This window comes from Mesoplodon mirus (assembly GCF_964341445.2).
Source record: "Mesoplodon mirus genome assembly, chromosome: 3".
Lineage (NCBI taxonomy): Eukaryota > Metazoa > Chordata > Mammalia > Artiodactyla > Ziphiidae > Mesoplodon > Mesoplodon mirus.
Window position 1 is genome coordinate 199257579 of NC_138978.1, and position 23404 is coordinate 199280982.

General features: G+C 48.2%; 1 protein-coding gene across 1 annotated transcript in view; it reads right to left on the bottom strand.

Annotated features, from left to right (window-relative positions):
* Positions 1-4062: 4062 nt before the first annotated feature.
* Positions 4063-23404, bottom strand: part of KDM5B (lysine demethylase 5B) — a 71979-nt gene continuing 52637 nt past the window's right edge. Inside the window, exons 15-27 of the mRNA XM_082613540.1 lie at positions 22406-22587; positions 22168-22292; positions 21122-21272; positions 20876-20990; positions 20103-20458; positions 18390-18528; positions 15840-16019; positions 14782-14940; positions 10312-10797; positions 8651-8762; positions 7818-7972; positions 6273-6593; positions 4063-5811 (exon numbers count right to left, since the gene is read on the bottom strand). Coding sequence (XP_082469666.1) covers positions 5674-5811; positions 6273-6593; positions 7818-7972; positions 8651-8762; positions 10312-10797; positions 14782-14940; positions 15840-16019; positions 18390-18528; positions 20103-20458; positions 20876-20990; positions 21122-21272; positions 22168-22292; positions 22406-22587 — 2619 coding nt within the window. The 3' untranslated portion in view covers positions 4063-5673. The remainder of the gene's footprint in view (positions 5812-6272; positions 6594-7817; positions 7973-8650; positions 8763-10311; positions 10798-14781; positions 14941-15839; positions 16020-18389; positions 18529-20102; positions 20459-20875; positions 20991-21121; positions 21273-22167; positions 22293-22405; positions 22588-23404) is intronic.

Genomic DNA, 23404 nt, shown 5'->3' on the forward strand with positions numbered 1-23404 from the left:
AAGCCACACCCCCATGATGCTTGCTCGGGGCTCAGTCTAGAAGGGGCTCTGGGGTCCAGAACCAGCAGGGAGGCTCCCAGTCAGCACAGCTCAGTCCTCTGCCGGCCCAGCCTTTCCCTGTGGTCGTCCCGTAAACGGTGATCCCTGCACCGAGGGTCTTTGTCCCCAATCCCTCCCTCCCCGTTTCCCAAAGGCTGAAGCTGGGGAAGGGGGCAGGCGAGGCAGGACTGGAGCCTCGGTAACGTCTAAGGTGGCCAGGGACTGCCTGGGCCCACTCTGCTCCTCTCCTGGCTGATCCCACCAGGGAAACGTCTGCCTGCACCCGTGAGCAGGGCTCCAGGGGCAGAGCCTTGGGCGGCGGTAGGGCCTTGCTGAGCCGAGAGCCCCGTTCCCAGGCACGCTGCCTCATTCCTGCCTCCGTCTGCTTTGCTTTCTGGGCACTGCTTGCCCTTAATGCAGCAAGAAGTGCCCTCTAACTCGCTCACTCTTGCTCCTTGAGAAGTTTCTTGGAGGGCGGGGGTGGGGGTGGGAATGAAGAGAGCAGGAAACAGGCTGGGCACCCACGTCCACTACGACCTCAACCACCTCAGCTAGTCAATGTCCTGGGCACAAGGTTGGGAGGGCCATGCCCAACAGACCCTGGCCTCACGGGGGACACGCAGACACAGTAAGGCAAGCACCATCACGGACACACCGCTGTCCTTAATATCTGTGGGGAAAAGGAAACTTAGTGAGGAATTTGGGGGGCGGCTAGATTTCAAGGCACCCCTGTAACGTAAAAGCCCCTCACAACCAGGGCCACAAAGGCACCGATGACCCATCGATGGCAGTGACCTAGATCATCACACTTGCCCCCTCTAGTCCCTGCTGTCTAGGAACAGAAAGCAGTGGGGCATGGGCAGAGGGGTGCAGCAGACTCGCCGGCCCCGGGCAGCAGGCTGAGGTCTTGGAGAGCCCACAGGCTGGCCCTCACTGAGAGCAGGCGTAGAGCCAGACCAGGCTCGTCCGGTTCCAAAGCCCACGCTCCTCGGACCGCCGCCCCTCAGCTCTCACCCCCGTGAGACAGGGACGCTCGCCACCCGCGCTGAGAACAGAAGCCCCGGTGGGCCGCACCTGGCCGGCAGGTCAGGACGGCCCCGACCAGAGAACACCGAGCTATCTCCTAGGAGCTTAGGAAGTCTTGCAAGAGCTGGACCAGGCAGCTGTGAACACAGTAGACACCCGTCCGGCCAACGGCAGCTTCTCCCCTGCTCGGGTCTTCCTTGGCCCGAAGTCGGCCCTCTTCCGGTCTCGCCTGTTCCTGGTTGCCCACGAGTCAGTCTGTTGTAGCCATTATGTTTTGATTATTACATAAACCTATGAGTGTGAAGAGTTGTTTTTATAAAAACTAGATTGAGTTGCTTTAAAAAGTTGCTGTTAAATTAGGTACAGGTGAAAACTCTAACAAAAGATTGGAGAAAATAAGTATCTTGAATTCTAAAGTCAAACTCCTTCACCATGTCTAAATTCTTTATCCATTTTAAAGGAAGCCAAAACTGAAAATCATAGACAACGCATGTGATTACTGTGAAGAAAAGCCCTTGCCTCTCCAAACTGATTTTTCTCAATTTTAGTTTCTTAAGTGGATGGACATACAACTTAGGTAAGCATATCATTTTTCATCCGTTAACTGACTTTTTGATGAACTGTCCAATGACCTGTTCCGGCCCTATGCAGAAGGGGCCTCCTTCTGTGTGTGTTCCTACCAGGATCACGGGCAGACAGGAGCCAGTGCTTTCGAACCCACACTCCCCCCGACCCCAACATCCGGCTAGGGGAGCTTGCAGGAGCCCCACATCTCTGTGCGGGGAGAGGGTGTCTTGGGCATTTCTTTTCAATAGAGCAAATAACCTTGCTCCCTGAGAAAGGCCATTTTAAAGTTCTCTGTGTTCCCATTCAAGGGAAACAGAAAGAAGAGTCCTTTGGCCTCCACTCACCTGCAGCAGCTCCAACGACCTCGCAATCCCAGTCCTCCATCCAACGCAGCGGGTCCTCCTGAAAATAAGAGCACATCGCTCGGCCACCCTTCATCCTAGTACAAGTAGCCCAGAACAGAAGAGGGAGCTGGGTCACCATCTGAAGGTTCCATCCTAACTGATAAAAAGGGGAAGATGTATTCCTAGGTAAGCAATCTTGAAACATGAAAATGTTTACAAAAATTTGGAAGACGTAAAAGGTACACTTTACAGATGGGCTCATTATGCTTTGGAAGTGGATTTATGACGGTACGACTTCATACGACGTCTTGTCCAGGCAGCTTCTCTGTCCCACAGAACCGCCCAGAGAAGTCGAGGGCCTCAAAGGATCCACGTCCTGGGCTGGAGAGGGCAGAAGATGGGAGCCATCGCCCCGGTGCTCAAGGAAAGGCACCGGGCTCTTCTTCCCAACAGGCGAAGTCCAGCAGGAAGGAACTGTGTTCTCTGCATCTTTACACAGAGGAAGGACCATTCTAACAGAGGCCAACGCACAGCACAGACTGGGCACAGGTACTGAAGGGCAACAGGCAACGATGGCTAAAATCCCTGCTGTGCCATTCCGCCTCCTGTCCCAGGTACGTGGCGTCGACAGTCCACCCCAGTCTGTGTCACGTGGCAGGAACCCCAGGTGGGGCCGAGCCCAGAGAAACACCCACAGGCACGAAGGCCTGGTGCAAGCTGAAAGCGGGTCTCCATTCGAGAGGGCGGTGAGACTAAAGGAGCGGCGGGGGCCCGTGAGGAGAGCCCAACCAGAGGCACAGGGGAGCCGGGCTTCAGCCCTCCGGGAGACACCCACCCTGTCCGCAGGCTTACCCCTGCCCAGGGACCCATGCTTCCACCGAAGACCCCAAGTCTCACAAACACCTCTGCCTCTAGTTACTAGAGCGTGCAGGCAGAACAAAGCAGGTTTCTACCAACTGCCACCACCTCAGGTGGCGTCTCTGGCTTCAGATTCACTCTGAGAGGGGTAAACGAGCCCCTCCTCCCAGGACGCTGAAATGAAGCGGTAAAGAAGCAGACCTTCCTTTTACAGTGCGTCCAAATCCCAGTCTTCTTCCAGGATAGAGGCGACACACAGGCAAGCCCTTTGCGCTCGGTGAGAGATCCTACAGCCTGATTTGGGGGGAAAAACAAACACAGTAGTCACGGCGCTGAGGCGGGGGCACCAGATTCTTTCTTCACCCACGTGCCCTCCTGGCTTAGGCTCCAATCTCACTCAGCCCTTTCTTTCTTCCTCACACCTCACGCAGCTGCAAGACCCGGGACGGAACAGCGTCAGCTTGCGTGTGTTACCGTCTCGCGCGTGTTGCCTCGGGTATCCACGAGGGTACAGGCCAGCCTCACAGCTCACACGCACAAGCACGGTTTGTAGATAATACACCCACTCCGGGGTCTCGGTGGGGCCCTCACAGAAGGCGTCCGTCGGGGGTCCGTGTTTCCACGTCGTGCTGGCGTGCAGGTAGGATGGAGGCTCCAGGAGAGCCGTCGTCATTCACTAGCAGGATAACTGTTGGCACGTGACAGGCCTTTAACTTCAGTACCGATGTGTGTAACAGACCATGGCCCCCCCTGGGGGGAGGTGGTTTACATACACACACTCCTGCCCCCCACCCCCCACCCGGGGCAGAGACTCTTCAGCACAAGGGTGCTACTGTCAGGGACTGCGAACCACCCTCCAGGTGAAGAAGAAAAGCTTGTGGGGCAGGGGAGGTGCACACCAGATGGGCAGAAGCTCCCTACAGGCAAAGGCTTTATTCCAGGAGCAAAGTCCCCTTTAAGCTTATGTTCTCCGTGGAACTGGGAGAGTCAGCATCGTGCCCCAATGTCGGGGAGTCTAAGAATCGGGGTGCTTAAAAAGGCCAGAAACCAGCAGAGATTGGCACAACGTTGTGAATCAACTACACGTCAATGAAAAAAAAAAAAAAAAAAGGCCAAAACCCCTGCCACTCCAGATGGGACTCTGAGATTGTTCTTCTCCACTGGCCCCAGAAGCCCATCAGACAAGGAGAAATATGACAACTCTGGGAAAACTGCAGACGATTCAAAGTCATTCTTAAAGAGGTTTAATTATCTGAATTGCATAAAAGGGGGCAGTACACATTTAACTCTCTGCTACATCACAAACTGCTGTTTTTTTTGTTTTATTAAAGACCCACTGTTTCTACCCATCTTCAGGTTTATGGCTATAGAATGGAGGGAAAACAGGTATTATTAGCAACAGGATAGCAAACAGCAAGCAAGAGCCTGTTCACCAGAATGTCTTCTCCACTGCAGAACAGAGTCCTTTAAAAAGAAAAGGCAGGGAAAGGCTGTGAGCCATCCATGACCAGTAACAACAGTGAGAGAGAGAGAGAGAGACAGCAAGGAAAGCGAGAGGGCAGAGCCTGCGTGTTCACAAGTGTTTCCTTGACCCACACCCTCCTAGCTCTCTGTGAGGGTGCACTCTCCTTTCGTCTCCCCTTCTGACATCTCAACCCTAAACGAAGTTTCCCTGTCAATTCAAATATAATAAAGATATCATTCCCACAAGGAGGGCCGATGTGAGGACTGGAATGATTTGCCAACATTCTGAGAAAGCTTACTTAAAAATAGCATGGCTTTAAAGACAGGTTCTATTCCTTGAAGACGGGAGGAAAGGGGGGTCTTTGTTAGTGCGGACTGGAGGCATATGGCCCACTGAACAGAGCAGGATACAGAAGAATCCCCTAAGGTCTGCAGGCTACCATCCACCGCTACTGCAGCCTGGCTGGGCAGAGGCAAAAGCAAGCAACCCCTCTGCTCTTCAAAGCCCACAGGTGGAGGGGCAGAAGCAGATGTAGGCTCATGGCTCTAAATAACCAGCATGTAGTGTTATATTAGGACCAAGGATTTATTCCACAATATAAACTGCAACATTTTTTGATACAAGCTACCAAAAAAACAGGCGAGGAGGGAAGGAGCAAGGAGAAAGCCAAAATACAGCTGTGGCAGGTACTTAGAGAGCAGCCTCTTTTCTATGTCACTAGGTCACCAGTGACACTAGAAACTAGACGTTTGCGTTCTGACATCAACCAGATGCTGAAGCACCCACACGCTGTTTGGAAGTTTGTTTTGTTTTAATTCCAGCCACTGAAACCAACATGGAAGTTATTGCTTAGATAAATAAACCTAGTCTACCAGGAAAAAAAGAAAAGTGGATAAAAGAAACAAACAAAAACCCCAAAAGTGAAAAACTTAAGCTCCCCAATATGGCAACAGAGTAAACAAGAGAGAAATCCCTCAAATGAGGATTTACTGGAATTTCTGGTGCTCTTCTGGGCACTGAAACTGAGTTGGACTCTTAAGCCGGTAAACCCCAGAAAGAGGTAAGACTTTAATGCTGTACATGAAAAGGTGCAAGCTCCAATCCTTCCACATTGGTGGGAACCCCTGCAAAAACCAGTCAGCATTTCAAACCTCAACAATCACAAACAGCTCTTAAGGAAAAAAATACAAAAAGTGTCAAAAATTTTTTTTAGTCGTTTTTTTCTTTTTTTCAAAGAGTTCTGGAAAAATGATCCCGTAAGGAATAGAAATAGCACCGTTCACAGGCTGGTTTGCATGCCAGTCCTGCAGCTTTGCTGCGACACTGGAGGAGTCCTCTGGCCGAGTCCTGAATTACAGTTAGGGTCTGTTTGTTTTATCTCCGGCCTGGCGCGTCCGTCGCCGCACAGCACGCGCACACGTAGTCCTCCTCCTCGGCCGTCTCGGGAGAGACACCAACACAGACCTGATGGAACCACCGATTGCAGCTGCCATCACACTGGACCCAGTCCACCTGGTTACAGAGAGCAGGGAGACGGGGTTTTCAGGGGAAGAACAGGCCTGACCGACACCGGGCAGGCCACTGCCCCAGCACTGGGACCTCGGGCACAGCAGCCCAAGCGACCGAGTCAAAGCCAGTCTTCAAGTGGTGACTGCTCTGGGGCTAAGACAGCGCAGCCCTGTGACACGGAAGCAAAGGGCGTGGTAGCAGCATCCCTCCCACCTTCTTAGCGCCGGGCGGTGAAAGCTGGAGGAGCAGGAAAAGGAAAAAGGGAGGAGGAAGAGTTTCTTCAAGAAAAGGGAGAAGACCCAGGAACGATGTGAGAGCAGAGGTACCAGTGGGGGAGGGTGAGCAATCCACTCAGATCGGCTCAAGGCAGGTAAGCAGGAGAGAGACCCGGCCAGGTGAGCTGTAGCTTACAGGGTTTCTGAGTTAAGGGAACGCACGTCCTCCATGGCCCAAACCTCACTGACCTCGTCTCCTTCTGGCTGCAGGCAGCTCACGGCCGGGCAGACGGCGTCCTCGTCCCCAGAGTCCTCCTGCTCCGAGCAGGACGTGTCTGAGGGCAGGGACTGAGTGTCGGCAGAAGGGACCAGCTCATAGCCACGCGCCCGCTCTAACTTGAAACTGTTCGTGTCCTTGCGGTGGCTCAGTTTGATCCTCTTCTTTTTAGGGGTCCGCAATTTGGCGACTCGATCCCACCGCTCACTGGAGAGACCTTCTCTTTCCAGGCGTCTCTTTACTTTGCTCTCGAGGCCGCTGACTCCGTCTCGCTTCCCACGGCAGCCGTCACTCTGGGTGGAAGACGGCAAACTCCATTTAGCCTCTCGCCAAAACCAGCGATGCTAAGAACCGGCTGCACGAGAAGCAGGTGCTCCCCATCGACACCGACATGTGCTGCACCCCACCCCACCCCCCTTCACATCCTACAGGACCACCTAACTTCACTGTTTAGTCTACCAAAGCAACACTGGAAAACAGAAATGTCACAGACACAATTCGTTTCAAATCAGCCAACCAGCTCTGGGAGATGGGAGATGCCACATTCTTCTGGCCAAACCCACGAGGAAGTGCCTGACGTCCAGAGCGTTTCTGTCTAGGCGTTCATAACCCACAGACAGCTAAGGAACCAAGGCAATACCTTGCGTCTTTCTGCACATCTCCACCCCTTACAGGAGGAGGTGCATTAACTGAACATAGCTGATAACAGTGCTACACTATTTGGCGTCATCATGAAAAACAACTCCTAAATGCCAGCGTCTGCCCGCATGCTGTTTTCAGTGAGATGCCTCCCTATCTGACTACATTCTCAGGGGCCTTAAAGGTTACAGGTCAGTAAGTTCACTCACAGGAAGCAGCAGCAGCATCTTACGCTGCTAAGAAACAGGACACTATTAGTTATCCCCTTCCAGTAAGTCAGCACTCAAAATGGGCACCCTTGGGACTTCCCTGGCGGTCCAGTGGTTAAGACTCCTTGCTTCCACTGCAGGGGGCATGGGTTCAATCCCTAGTCGGAGAACTAAAGATCCCGTATGCCGTGCGGTGTGGCCAAAAAATACCCAAAAAACAAACAAACAAACAAAAAAAGGGTACCCTTGGTCTAGTCACCTGGTCCTCACACCGGCTGTTGGGTTTGGTTTAGAAGAGTTAAAGCATTTGTTACATGTTGACTCCAAGAATGAAGGCTTTATCCCAAAGGCCTTTCCAGCTATAATTACATTTTCATCTCTACAGTAATTCTCTTACTGAAGAAAAATAATCCTGCTTCTAGCTATTATCACATGGAAATGATGAGAAGCACACCTTGCTAAAAAGAAAAAACAATTTCACACAGTGGCTTAAAAACCAGCATCAAAATCCAGGTTGTGAGCCCAAAGTGCTCAGTGACAGCCGTTGGAACAGGGCTGTGGGGTAGGTGGTCTGCATCCTTTCCTCGACCAAAGACAGCATCTCGTCCCCGAGCTATTGATGGATGATGACACTCTGAAGCACGCTGCCGCCCAGACCCCGACGCCCACCTTCTCACTGCTGGGTCTCACTGGAGAGCTGCGGTCAGCTTGCTGTGCAGGGCTGGGCTTTGCCAGTAGCGTCTGGTAGAGCTCCTGAATTTCAGGAAGGGACACCTGGAGCAGCTGGGCCTCCATCAACAGCTCACTCACTTCTGGGCTTAGACCTGTCGGAGACCAGACCAGATCACGGTGACACCCACCTGAGACAAGAGTGAGGGAAGACCACCGCTCCCATTACCACCCTTTCCCTTCAAGTGAGGTTCACTCCACAGGCCCAGAGCCACAGCGTAGCAGGCCCAAACTGGACTGTGTAAGTCTATCAATGACTAGGAGGACTCCTGCTAATGCAGGAGGGAGATACCTCGGCTTTCACAGAAGCACAGAAGAGCCAGGGCCTGGGCACTCTGAGCGGGCCCGGGGTTCCAGGCAGAACTCATGGGGGAGAGTCGCCTTCAAGGAAGGACAGGAGGAAGGAGGCTGGGTCTCTAGAGCCCCCTCAAGTCTCCTAAGTAATGAAGCAACAAGGGAACCCATGACTTAGCATCTGATGACCACGATGCCTGGGGTTTAATTATCAGTTGGCATGGCGTGAACCCTTTCATCCCTGAAAACAATGGATATAAAGACTTCCTTTCTGTCTCTTTTGCATTTATGAGCCTTTAACTACGGTTCTTCTCCTACCTTGCAAACACATAGTAATCCATATCCTACGTATGAGGATAAAATCCTTTTTAATGGTTCCTGGTTTATGTGCAACAAAAACCTACCGCACGATCACTTTTTACTCTTCAGCCCTCAAGATCATAACAATGATAATGGTGATGACAGTAATAAATACAGACCATGGAGGGGGATACAGCTCCGTCCAGTAGAGAAGGGAGAGTGTACATATGAGGTTCTGCTGTCCCAGTCACCAGGTACGGAGAAGGACGTGGAGCCAGGAGGCTGAGAGAGCTGGCGGAAGGAGAACATCACACAGTGAGGCTTCTCCAGGGCTCCACCCCTCCCACCAGCCCAAGGGAAGCAGCTTGGGTCACCAGGCAGCCACCAGCAAAGAGAAAGACTTGATTTTCCCAAACGGAAAGGAGTCTCCTGGCAACTCAGAGCTGGCCGAACCAACTCATATCCAGCAAGCCTGTGGCCTTCCTGGGTGTACCTGGACTGACTGCAGAGGTCAAGAGCACCACTGGGAAATCAGTCACTTTCTCTGTGTGGAAACAGATCGCACGGCCTTTTAATCTCCAGGTAATCCGCCTTCTGAAGATTCTAACCCGACTGACACAGCCATGCACCCCCTCTGGGTAAACCAACTGAGGAACTGCCAGACAGTATTCACATCCACGTCCCTACCTTCACCAGAGCTTATCAGAGGAGCTGGGAGAAACAGTCCTTTGACCACAAATTAGTAAGTAAATAACAGCTGTGTCTTTCCCTTTTATTACCATAGGTGAACTCCTAGTACGTCCTGTGTAAGGAACACAAATGTCTCCAGTGTAGGCTACCCAAATACCCACAACTCAACTACGAGACAAAAATGTAACACATCGTTTGCTAAGTGCCAGGCACTGTATTTCGGAAGCCTGGGGAGAAATTAAAAAGACAAGAAAACAAAGACAACAGAGACCAATCTTCTGTCCTCGTCTCTAATCTGTATGACCTTCAACTCCTACACTTCACACGTCTCTGCTGGTGCAGCACAAGGGACGCGTAGTATCTGCAAGAGAATCTGCCAGACTTGGAAGTCACCAGGTTAACATTATGAGAGGCCTGAGTACTGCCTGCCTGGCTGCACTCCTCATCTCCCACGGAAGAAGACAGAAGCCCGGCCGTCCCAGTGACGCTCAGGGGAATCTGGCTTTGGAAGAAAGATCACAGATGGTATGAAACCCACCACCTCTGCTCTGAAGCAACTTACTAACACTCAAGATACCTCAAAACCTCTTCTTCCTCAAAAGGCAACAAGAGACAGGAGGAGGCACTTCCCCTTTCTCCTCGGTGACTTACACGAGAGGAAGCAGGGAAAAAACAGCCAAGCAAAGAATTTTAAAACACATGTATATTGGGCTTCCCTGGTGGCGCAGTGGTTGGGAGTCCGCCTGCCGATGCGGGGGACGCGGGTTCGTGCCCCGGTCTGGGAGGGTCCCACATGCCGCGGAGCGGCTGGGCCCGTGAGCCATGGCCGCTGAGCCTGCGCGTCCGGAGCCTGTGCTCCGCAACGGGAGAGGCCACAGCAGTGAGAGGCCCGCGTACCGCAAAAAAAACACAAAAAAAACCCCACATGTATATTAAAAATACACCTGGTTCACACACATCAATGGAAAAATCACATGCGCATATGAAGAGGTGAAATCTGCTCCACAGGAAGCGTGCCCGGCTATCGGGAGCAGAGGGAACTGAGGCAACGTGGCAGGTGCACGCAACCCTCGAAGGTAAAGCGGGTGCCGGTACCGGCGGCACCACCAGAGCTGAGTCCGATAACCAGCGAAGGGGAGTTCCGGCTCACCGTGCTCGTCTCTGGCGCCTGTCCTGCGGAGGCCTGCCATCTGCCACATAACAGTCCTGAGCCCGCTCGCTCCTGCATGGACTGGAGGTTACCTGACGAGAGCAGCTGTCGGGCTCTGTGCTGCCAGTTCACGGTTCTTTCAATCATGTACCGCAGCGCATCTCCCTCGGGAAGGCGAACTCGGATACGCTGGAGGGAGGCCAGCAGGGGCAGAATTTTCTCTAATGGAGGTTTCTCTGACCTCCGACAATGGGGACACAGCCAGATCCGGGGGCCCTGCGCAATACTGGGTACCGCCACACAGCCGGTGTGGAAAGCATCCCTGCAGAGTTCACACTGGATCATGGGGGCAGCTGGGGCCTTCTGACACAGGCAGACCCTCATCTCCACATCCTGGACTGGCGACAGCAATTTTCCCTCATTGGCTTGTCTGAGAGACTGCAAGGCTTCCATTTCTCGTAAGCGGGCTTCCCCAAGCGTTGCCATCTAGAAAGGAGATAACAATCAGGGACAATGTCACAGAGAACTCAGCCTTCTCCTAAAACTAGGGTCCTGGTGGCTAAGAACACCGGGCTCCAGAGTAGACTGCCTGCCTCACTAAGTCAGGTGGGCAACAACATCCACTGTGGCTAAATTTCCACACGTATGAAGTAGAGTCAGTAGCAGTGCCCACCTCACAGGGCCGCTATGACGATGACATGGGCTGTGTGACAGACGCTCTGACTGGCACCCAGCAAACCCTCAGTGTGAGCAGCTGCCTAACACACACCATTCTTCGAAGTCCAACTTCCTCACACATTTCTCTCTTAGAAAATGTACCTCTCTTGAAGGATACAGGCTTTTCACAGTCTAGGTGTATTAATTTCTGAGGTTTTCCATTTGTTTTCAGTTCCACTAGCTTTTGAGTTCTTCCAGAAAGGCACTTTAGATGAGAAAGTCTGTTAAACAGCTGTAGTAACCTGTGTCTCTTACTGCCTTTAACATTAGGCCTTATATGTGTGCTGGACACTGGAACTGTGCGTAGTGAAGCTGGGTCCCTCACGAAAGAATCAAACAGAACCACTTCACCAGACTTCCCTTTCTCAGATACACACACACACTCTCACACGCTGTAAGATCATTAGGGCAGAGACAAAAGCAAGCTGCTTTTCTGCAGAAAGTGGCAAGTATACTCATTATAAAGTCTTTTCTCTCTATTAAAACTGAGAGCCATGTCTCAGCAAAGTTCTGAGTTCAGTTAATCTGTATAAGCGACTTGAAAACACAAACATAATCAGCTTCACAACAAAAAGCTGAAGTGACACTGAACATGTTTCTGACCAGTATGTACAAGCTGTCCATACAAGGGACTTCTACGTGAACAGACCAGGCGCCCACTACATAAACCAGTCCAGGCATTACAGATTTATTCACCTCCCACCATGAAGTAAAAGCTGCCTAAGGGTGACCAATTCAAATCACTAGCTATGTCAGAGTTAGTCACTACCCCCTCGAACATAACACATCCATCTTCCACAGTGGAAGGCTGGACCACCAAAATCCTAATACTTCACTGAGGGAGAAATACAGAGCAACAGGGGGTAAACACAGGCCTTTAAAACTGAGCCTTCCCCTTTAGAAATAAAAACTACAGGCTGCAGGAACCATTCTTTTCCCAAGTCTATTCCTATAAATAAGTCCTTAAAACGTTAATTTGTCATAGTTAAACCATTCTCGATGATCGGATCCAGCCACCACCAAATCCATCCCGATTGACTAGAAGAGGAAACTGAGTCCTAAGGCCAGATCGACTCTTCTGGATGAGAGAAGAAAATGTATGAATGATGGATTAGGGAAGAAACAGATCCAGAAGTAAACCACCTAACAAACCTTTGGTCTATTTAAGAAACCTACTTATTTCTCTAGCTAAAAACAATGTACAGGCAGCATATACGGGTTATGTGATCACAAAGTGATCAATAGGTAATGTACAGAGGTTCACAGACTAGATCAGCAAGACTAGACAAGCAAAGCTCAAGACAGACAGTGTCTTTACAAAAACGAACCACATAACAGTGGAAAGTAGCACCTTGAAAACACCAGAATTATGCTCAGGCAGCCGCATCTGATTAGAGCCTGAAGTAAGGGACAAACATGCCAAAGAAAGTCTGTGTCAAAATACACAAACACATCAGGGAAATCCCATGTCAATCACAAGAGAGATCAGGCAGCTACGAAGGATCGGACCAGAAGGAAGGTGCCTGGACCAAGGACGAGCCCAGGCCCAGTAGCAGGTATGTTCCTGCTCTGGAATGGACAATGCTTTGTGCCTTCAAAACCATCCTAAAAGTTTGACTTCATCAAACCAAAAAGCTTCTGCACAGGGAAGGAGATCATCAACAAAATGAAAAGACAACTTACAGAATGGTGGAAAATATTGGCAAATTATAATTTGATAGGGGTTAATACCCCAAATCAATGAAGGACTCATACAACTCAATAGCACAAACAAACAAACAAAACATCATCACCACTACCAAAACCAAAAATCCAATTAAAATGGGCAGAGGATCCAGTAGACATTTTTCCAAAGCAGATACACAGATGGACAACAGGTACGTGGTAAGATGCTCAACATAACTAATCATCAGGGAAGTGCAAATCAAAACCGCATTGAGGGCTTCCCTGGTGGCGCAGTGGTTGAGAGTCCGCCTGCCGATGAGGGGGACGCGGGTTCGTGCCCCGGTCCGGGAGGATCCCACATGCCGCAGAGCGGCTGGGCCCGTGGGCCATGGCCGCTGAGCCTGCGCGTCCAGAGCCTGTGCTCTGCAACGGGGGAGGCCGCCGCGGTGAGAGGCCCGTGTACCGCAAAAAAAAAAAGAAAAACTGCATTGAGATGATCACCTCACACCTGTTAAAATGACTGTCATCAAAAAGACAAGAGGGGCCTCCCTGGTGGCGCAGTGGTTGAGAGTCCGCCTGCCGATGCAGGGGATACGGGTTCGTGCCCCGGTCTGGGAGGATCCCATATGCCGCGGAGCGGCTGGGCCCGTGAGCCATGGCCGCTGAGCCTGCGCGTCCCTAGCCTGTGCTCCGCAACGGGAGAGGCCACAACAGTGAGAGGCCCGTGTACGGAAAAAAAAAAAAAAAAAAAAAGTTAAAAAGACAAGAAATGACAACTGTTAGGCAGGATGTGGAAACAAGGGAACCCTCGTGCACTATTGGTGGGAATGTAAACTGGCGCAGCCACTGTGGAAAACAGTATGGACGGTCCTTAAAAACTAATAATAGAACTACCATATGACCCAGCAATTCCACTTCTGGGTATACATCTAAAGGCAATGAAAACACTAACTTGAAAAGATTATCTGTACCCCCATGTCCAGTGCAGCATTATTCACAATAACCAAGATATGGAAACAACCTACATGTCCACTGATGGATGAATGGATAAAGAAAATGTGGTATGCATATAAAATGGAATATTATCAGCCATTAGAAAATAAGAAAATCCTGCCATTTGCAAGAACATGGATGAACTTTGAGACCATCATGCTAAGTGAAGTAAGTCAGAGAAAGACAAGTACTGCATGATCTCACTTATATGTGGAATCTACAAAAACAAAACAAAACAAAAACCACCCCACAGATACAGAGAACAGACTGGCAGTTGCCAAAGGCAACTGGTGGGGGAGATGGGTGAAGAGGATCAAAAGGTCAAAATAAGTCCTGAGGATGTGATGTACAGCATGGTATGACTATAGTCATTAATACTATGTTACATATTTGAAAGTTGCCAAGAGAGTAGATCTTAAAAGTTCCCATCACAAGAAAAAAAAACTGTAACTATGTGTAGTGATGGATATTAACTAGATGTATAGTGCTCATTCTGCAATATATACATATACTGAACCATTGTACTATACAACTGAAACTAATATAAACATTACAGGTCAACTATAGCTCAATTAAAAAAAAAATTTTTTTTTTAAATTTTCAAAAAGCATCCAGATCACACAGCTATCTTCTTCTGTTCTGATACTCTGCTCACTAAACATTAGCTAGATACTGCTTCATCTTCCTGAAGATGATACAATCTTTGAATCAACAGAGCTTATGCTAAATGCAGGTCAGACTCAAAAGTATCCAGTACCCTTTTAAGTGTATTTCTTGTTGTAAACTAGTAAGTTGGCATTGCAGTTCCCATATCCGTTAGCCTGGGTGTCCTGAGTCTGCATCCCTGGACCAAGCCTCAGGCACTGGCAAGATTGTTTCTGAACCTGGGAGGTCTTCCCTGAATCCTTTGCACCTCCATGCACCTTCCATTCAAAACTTTTACAAGTAACAATTCTCCTAAAGTCATTTTGGTAAAACAGAGTACTTTTAAAGTTATTCTTCTACTTGCCTTCCCAATATGACCAGTCAGTAAGAGAAGAGTTAGAAATTATCCTCCCCTATGGAGAAAAGAGGAGGAAAAACCCCAGTACGTACAGCTGAAGCAGTCTCTCTGCTTTCAGTCAGAGCTCTCTCCAGGTCACTCAGACTCTCTACTCTGGGGCTTCTCTTCTTGCCACTTGGCAAGGGCTCCTTTAACTTTCTCTGCTTCCTCTTCAATCCCAAAAGGCCAATATCACATCGAGGACATAGCACCTAATGTGGACAGAGCACAACCGCTGGTAAAATGGATTTCAGATGAAGCATTAGGAAGTCCCCAAATAAAAGCCTAAGGAGTGGGAAGGATGTGAGTTTCTTAGTATTTTCTGTGTAACATGCCTCCCTGAAGCCAGAAACTCTCTTCTACAAAGGAAGGAAGAAAGGAAGAGAGGGAGGAAAGAAAGAAGGAAATCTCACAAAAAGACAGACTTTGATTCCAGATTCAATCAAACAGTAAGTAAAAAAATGTGATGGGGCCTCCCTGGTGGCGCAGTGGTTGAGAGTCCGCCTGCCGATGCAGGGGATACGGGTTCGTGCCCCGGTCTGGGAGGATCCCATATGCCGCGGAGCGGCTGGGCCCGTGAGCCATGGCCGCTGAGCCTGTGCGTCCGGAACCTCTGCTCCGCAACGGGAGAGGCCACAAAAGTGAGAGGCCCGCGTACAGCAAAAAAAAAAAAAAAAAAAAAAAAATGTGATGTAGAACGATTCCAGTCATAATGTGCGACCAGCATCAGCTTACAAAAAAACACAGGAAATGCAACTATAGCCCTTTGAGAGGTGGATGAGATCTTTTATTGAGCTTGTTAAAAGCAAGTGGTGAAGCATGGCCAAGGTTAAACGTCCAATTTCAACAAACTGAGGAACTTCAAAGAGGAAAATTTCTTCCTTAGACAGTGAATGCTAACCCTAAACATATGCAGAAAACATTTCAAGATTCTTCTAAGTTTCAATTGAAACTTTCAGTAGAAACTTAGAAGAATCTCCCTGGCTCCACTGAGAAAAATAACTGCTAGAGCATAGATCAGTCAGTGATGCCACCTCCGTGTGTGAGGGACTACATGTTTTGCCAGGCTAGGGGACCCAAGGTCTTGTAGGTGGGCTAAGTGCAAACTTACCTCCAAGAGAGAATAGGACGAATTCTCAGTCAGGAATGTATTAGCAGCACATTCTTTCCAAACGTGAACCTCAGCTACTAGTGACTCCAGTCTCGGTAAAGAATTCAGATGCACCGGGATAGATCGGCCTCGTGTAACAAGTTCTATCAGTGTGTCTAACACTGGCACACGTCCTCCAGCCTAATAAATCAAGGGGAACAAAAATACTTCTATGTAAGTGGGAAAAGTACCATTCGGACCGGGCCTACCCCATGATTTCAACATATTAAATTCATGGACGGGTGCTGACAAAACCCGCCAGCTGGCCGATGGTGGTGGAGGTGGAGCAGCGTGGGTTCTTCCACTCGACAACTAAGAACCTACTTTGTGCCGGGACCATGGATACAACTTTGGACCTGGCATATACTGTGGTCCCTTTGTTCAGACTGTTTATGCCCTTGTCAATTCACTTGTCATTTTTGTCCCTATGGATGGTTTGAAAAAAATTCAGCAGAAATGTAAATTTGTAATAACTCAAAGGATTTCCATACTGATTCAAGAGAAATAAAAGCAACAAAACAAATATTTTACTCCAATTCACTCACCAATGATGAATTATAGTAACTCAGTGTAGATTATTCAGGAAACCAAAAATGAGTTGTGAAAGCCCACCGGCTCTCCAACTTTATTATGCATTAAGAATCATCTGAGGGTCTTCTATTTATTCTCACAGGATTGAAACTATAAGGGCATAGGAATTCTGCTGGATGCGTAAAAAAGGTGTCTCACAAATTATATGCTCTGCCTATGGTACTCCATTTAGAAACAGATGGAGCACTCCCTAAGTGAACAGCAGAATACTGGGTGACATTTTAAAATAAATAATCCACTGAACACGAAGAGGTTCCTTGTTGTCGCTCACACCTCTCTACTAGTCCTTCAATATATGACGCAAGGAAAGGCCAGGCTATTATTTGAGGAGTGGAGCAAAACCTGCTTTTCGTCCTCTGGACACTGTTGCAAACGCAGTACTAAGTGGTACATACGTTACAGCGTTGAAGGGAGCAAACCCACCCAGACGTGTGTCCTTGCTTCTGATTTCACATGCTCACCGCTCCTCATCGTCACGACCTCACCTTCTGGCTGCCAGCAACCGTGAGTGCAAGGGGGGACAGTGACCGTAACCACTACAGTTCCAGCAATCACAGACAAGAGCCTGCATCAAAAACCGCACTGGGGGGCTTCCCTGGTGGCGCAGTGGTTGAGAGTCCGCCTGCCGATGCAGGAGACACGGGTTCGTGCCCCGGTCGTGCCCCGGTCCGGGAGGATCCCACATGCCGCGGAGCGGCTGGGCCCGTGAGCCATGGCCGCTGAGCCTGCGCGTCCGGAGACTGTGCTCCGCAACGGGAGAGGCCACAGCAGTGAGAGGTCCGCGTGCCGCAAAAAAAAAACAAAAAACCCTCACTGGGGAAGTTTATGTACACAGCAAACACTTTCCTTGGTTTTTTCTTGGCGGGCTGGGGTCGCCCCTTAATTAAGTAATATTTATCAAACAATGTATCTTCTCTTCCCTATTAACAAGAACAGATGTCCAGATGTTTTGTTGAAAACACGTGGCTAAAACTGTCCTGTTTGGCATTTCTCATTAGCAATTGGTTAATTAGCACCACTTAAAATTACATAGATATTCAGAAGACCAGATGGTATTTTATTCCTAGAATCTGATGGCTTCAACAAAACAGAACTTAAGCCTCAAGAACAATATAAATTAAAAATTTAAAAACCTATCCCATTAAATAATTCAAAGATCTTTTTTCTCAATAGGCCCGTAAGACCCACTGATTTATGATCGTTAGAGAGAAAAAGGAAGACACTCCCACCAACCACTTTTCAAATGAAGTTATCCAACTGAAAATTGGGAAAAACACAGAATATATTCTGTCTATACCTTAATAATGTTACAAGTGAATTTAATTTTCTATGTTAACTTATAGGTAAGTCTTAGCAAGTATAACATCTAGCACAGGGGCACAGATACTCAGTGCTGATTACTTTGGACAGTTACTTTAGAACGTGCTCATCTCACTGCTTTTGTAGGTATGGAGCACATTTAAGTCACTACTTGGTGAAACTAAGGGCCTAGTTTGGCCATGTAATCACATATCAAGACTCACTGAATCTGCTACTCTTCATTATGTAAACTCCAAGTAGTTGGCAAGCCAGCAAGAGACAGCCGTACTTGTCAGACGTTAGAAACTGTGTTTCTCCCACAACTTCATTTTTAGCTCTTTTTCTTCAACCCCAACCAAGTAATTAAGTCTGTTATGGGAGGGTCCCAAGCTCCTAGAAGAGGTTGGTTAAATTATCTAAGCTTTAAATACTGAGCCAACTAGTCAGGACAGTAGACAGGGTGGGTAAGTGCATCTACACAAGGTTGAAGAGAAATCAGTAATCTGGCCAACCCAAACACTGAACCTGTGTAGTGAGGTCCAACATATCCCCCTTTGCAAGTGTTTACATTACTGCTCTTTATAGACGCACTTACACACACGGGACATTTTGTAAACCCACCTGCAGGGCCTCTACGTCCTGAAGCCAGTCTCTGGCTCTCTGCACAGAGTCTTTCAGAGCCGCACCATTGGGCAGGTATGCGGGGATCTCCTCGATCTCCTTAACCACTGTAGCAAGGCTGTTCAATGAATGCCGAGGCCTACAAAAGCAAAATGACGCTACTCAGCTTTTACACTGTGGCTCACTTTTCTCGTGGTTTACTTACCAGAAAAAATAGGAAAATCACTTCAGGGACTTCCCTGGTGGCACAGCGGTTAAGAATCCACCTGCCAGTGCAGGGGACACGGGTTCGAGCCCTGGTCTGGGAAGATCCCACATGCTGCGGAGCAACAAAGCCCCTGCACCACAACTACTGAGCCTGTGCTCTAGAGCCCACAAGCCAAAACTACTGAGCCTACACGCCACAGCTACGGAAGCCCGTGCGCCTAGAGCCCATGCTTTGCAACAAAAGAAGCCACTGCAATGAGAAGCCCGTACAACGCAACGAAGAACAGCCCCCGCTTGCCACAAAAAAGAAAAATCACTTCAAAGGAAATTCAGAATAGCAAATAACTTTCTTCAAAGAGCAAATAACTACTAGATATCAAATTATCTATTTTCAAATGGTTGCATAAGACTTACGCAAATAACTCAGTGAAGCATTTAAGTTCTACTTATTTCTCACACAAATAACTCAGTGAAGCATTTAGGTTCTACTTATTTCTGATTTGACATTGGAATAACCATAAACTTCCATTTGCAAAAGATAACTTAGGGATAATTTACGCTATGTTAAACTAGATACGCTATCAAGACTCATACAGCTTCACTAAGAAAATTAAAAATCTCCAGGATAGGGCCTCCCTGGTGGCGCAGTGGTTGAGAGTCCGCCTGCCGATGCAGGGGATACGGGTTCGTGCCCTGGTCTGGGGGGATCCCATATGCCGCGGAGCGGCTGGGCCCGTGGGCCATGGCCGCTGGGCCTGCGCATCCGGAGCCTGTGCTCCGCAACGGGAGAGGCCACAACAGTGAGAGGCCCGCGTACCGCAAAAAAAAAAAAAAAATCTCCAGGATATCAATATACCAAAAGCACAGAACCCAAAACTTTTATACTCTCTGCTCAATGACCACTATTTTAGGATTACAAAATAAGGTCTGCAACCTAGGTATTTCTTGTACTTTGTGTTGTCAATTGGAATAATAAAGATCTGTCAGACAGAAAGCAAGATTAGGGAGGGAATCATCATCTCCCCTCGGATGGTTAGCTTGAGTCCAACCCATCTCTCAAGTATAGATAAGGTCACAAAGCTACAGCATTAATGTGGAGAATTACGGCACCATCTTCATCTTAAAGACAGTGCACACTGACTCTCAGATGTTTCTCTTTAAGACTTCTTGGAATCTTATTCATTAACTGTGGGTTTAAACAGTCCCACTTATTTGTAAATGTTTTCTTCTCTCAAAGATGTTATCCTCGAGGTCCAGGGAAATTTCATTAAACCAACTCTAGAAAAGGTATTTCCATTTGAACCATTCGTTTCACAATCGGTTAAGCAAGGAAAGAAATTAATATTCTTTTGCCCAAGCTCCAAAGCAGCTCCAAACATCTCAGCTATTTCCACACACACAGCTCAGCTACTGTGCCCACGACCCGTCCTACTCCCCATGCTCTGCGCTCCCGGATGGACACAGTGCCAGCCTTCTCCGGGCAGAGGCATGGGTGTGCTTGTTTACCTGGCCTTGAGGAGACTCCTGGCTTTGTCATCCCAGTGCTCTGATACCGTGAGCAGTTCTTGAAGCCGTGCCATAGCCTTCTCCACAGCTGAATACGGGGCCAGACCCACCCCCAGGTCTATGAGACGTCTCATATCATCTAAGGTGAGGGAGCTGGGGTCTAGGCAAGCCTGCTGCACCTCCTCCAGCCAATGGGCCTGCTCCAGCCGAACACGCATCTCAGCAAGCTGGGGAAGCTCAACATCAAATTCAAAGCTGACGTCTAGCAAGTCTTGCAGCTCAGTGGCACTGGGCATCTCTTCAGAGAGCAATTTCTGGCTATGCTGTTGGAAATCTTCTACACGATTCAAGAGATCCTTAAAAAACACAGGTTGTTGCATCAAAACAATATTTGCAGTAACTGGCTTCTTGAAAACTCAGAATCTTCGGTGCATATTCAACATGACCCTCTGCCATTTCACTTGATTCTAGCAACAATACGGGTAAACAAGGTAATACATAAGCCAACTGACAGTTACACAAGTGACTCTAAGAGAGACTTGTACCAACTGTAGTAGCTGGTGGTCACTGTGAAAGGTAAAAATTTCCAACCTTCTCTCTCCTCTGCAGGCCCGTTACAATCTCTTTATATACACGTACCACTCAAAGGGTTACTAAAAGCATTTGCAAATAAATGTACAAGTTAACCACAGGGGAAGACAACTTGATCATGTGAACTGGGCTCGTGTACGAAATACAGGAAGGCGGGCAGCCCCACCTCCCCATCCAGGTACCTTCAGCAGTGGCGTCTGACTGAGGACACAGGGCAGGGCGTGCAGCTGGCTCACGAACTGTCGGAGCTCGTTCACTGTCAACTGATTGTGGGATTTCCCTCCACCAGATCGATACCTAGACAGACAAAGGCCCAAGGAGACTGCATGAGAGCTGGTACCCCACCAGCCCCAGACTCCAATGTCATGGGTAAAACCAGCCACAACAGGCTGCCGAAGAGCCCAAGCCAGGGCGTGCACAGCGCCCACCTCGTCTGCCTCTTGCCGTTAAGCAGCTGCTGGGCGACAGAGGCACATTTCTCCGCATCCTGCGTCACTAAGCGGAGGTGACGTAAAAGATCGTTGTCCGGGAATTTCTTCATCTCAGATTCCTCAATCAAAGCCTTAAAGCTGACAAGGCCTAGGAATAAAGAAGAGATCACCTTTTCTGTGATCATTATGTATGAAATACAGAGGGGGAGGTTCGATTTGATCAGTTCTTACCTATGGATATTTGCAATGTTTTACCTCTTTAATAAATTTGCTCTTTTTTTTTTTGGCCGAGAGTGGAAGCTTTAAAAGCGCCTAGAACTGCCCTTCACTGTGGACATGTCTAAGAAACAAAGAACCCCTGCCTTGTCAAAGCAGAGCAAACGCAGTTCTTCTTGTGGCTGGAACCACCTTTTCCTCCTGCATTTTACTCTGCACCCAGCAGGGAACTGGTGGGCTCAGAGACAGTGACCTGCACCCGCCCCTAAATAGGAGAGGGAAGAGTCACCTGCTGAGCGACAGAAAGGAAAGCAAACGAAAAACAAAAAACACTTTGAAAGAAAAGATGCGAAGGGAAGCGGTGACTTTCAAATGTAATAACAAGAGACAGAGACTTTGACTGAACTAAGAAGTAATAAACCAGCATTTCACAGACTCTTAATTTGATGATATGCTGTCTTTGTCCTGAGATCTAGTTCAAAAACAACAAGCAAAACAAACAAAAACCTTTTCTAAAGGTCCATATAAAATGTGAAATACTTTTATTTCTGAGACAAAGAGGTGTAAAGGTTATTTGGTAACAATATGATGTTTGTTAAATACACGATCCTGCACAACTCATATATCAAGACTTCACTTTGATGTAAGGACATATGCCTCATTCACTCTTGGCTTTAAAACCTCTGCTAAAGCTCCAAACCTGGCTGGACAGATGGGTTAAGTCAGGCTGCTTCAAGTAATCCATTTGCTGATAACTTTAAGTTGGCTATGTTACAACCAGTCCCAATTTGCCAATCACCAAGTCACACTTTCTATATACCACGTACTTTTCTTCTTATTAATCTTTGCCTCCAAAGCTTCGTTCACATTTAAGGCCCATTCGTTGTAAGATTCTGCTCGAAGCTTCAGTGCATTCATCATGGGGTAGAGATCATCCAGAGTGTATCTATACCTGGAAACAGAATAGCAGGCTTAGCTCTGAGATATGTGGGTTTGGAGGAAATCAGATGTTTTATACTAAGGATTTAGTGTTTTCCATAGAAAAAAATCATTCTTCCTACTCACCGCAGTTTATATTTATAAGGAGGACAGGAACATAATTCCTTTACATGATGCAGGCAAACAAGCAGGCCAGGTTTACAAGAACAGGAGATGGCAGACATGAAGCATGTGGTTTTGCATTTTACACACTGACGCTCATCATCTGGCAACAGCTCAAAATCCATTCTTTCTGCATCAATTACTCCCTAGAATAAAGTGTGTACTTTAGAGATCTCCAAAGGATAATACAATCCACCAGCCCCCAAGACAAACATGTAATAGTTGAGTTTAAAAAAAAAAAAAAAAAAGAGCCTTACCAAAATAGAGAGTAGAGAGTGCGTTGATTAAAAATGTGGGGAGGAATTCCCTGCTGGCGCAGTGGTTAAGAATCCGCCTGCCAATGCAGGTGGACACGGGTTCGTCCCTGGTCCGGGAAGATCCCACATGTCGCGGAGCAACTAAGTCCGGGAGCTACAACTACTGAGCCTGCGAGCCACAACTACTGAAGCCCACGTGCCTAGAGCCCGTGCTCCACAACAAGAGAAGCCATCGCAATGAGAAGTACGCGCACCACAACAAAGAGTAGCCCCCACTCGCCGCAACTAGAGAAAAGCCCGCGCACAGCAACAAAGACTCAACACAGCCAAAAATAAATAAATAAAAATTTAAAAATGTGTGTGGACCTAGCAAATGTGGGCAAGTTAATTATTTCACCCATCTAGGGAGAACCCCTTCTGGACATGGTAGGTCTTTATGTTTGGCCATTTTGATCTGAGCATGAGAACAGTTATTAGCAGGCCCATAAAACTACGGAGATTAGCTGTTTATTCTACTCCAGATTGGCCTTGTCCATATTTTGGGTCTAGATAAGAGCAAAAGAAATGCGTATACTTTCTACTACAGAGGAAATGCTATACAGGGCTTCAGAGCAATGTTGCTGGAGAATCCACAAAAAGAACAAATATAAATGAAAGGAAAGAAGATGGGGCAGGTGAAAAAGACTATCGTGCAGGAATTGTCAAT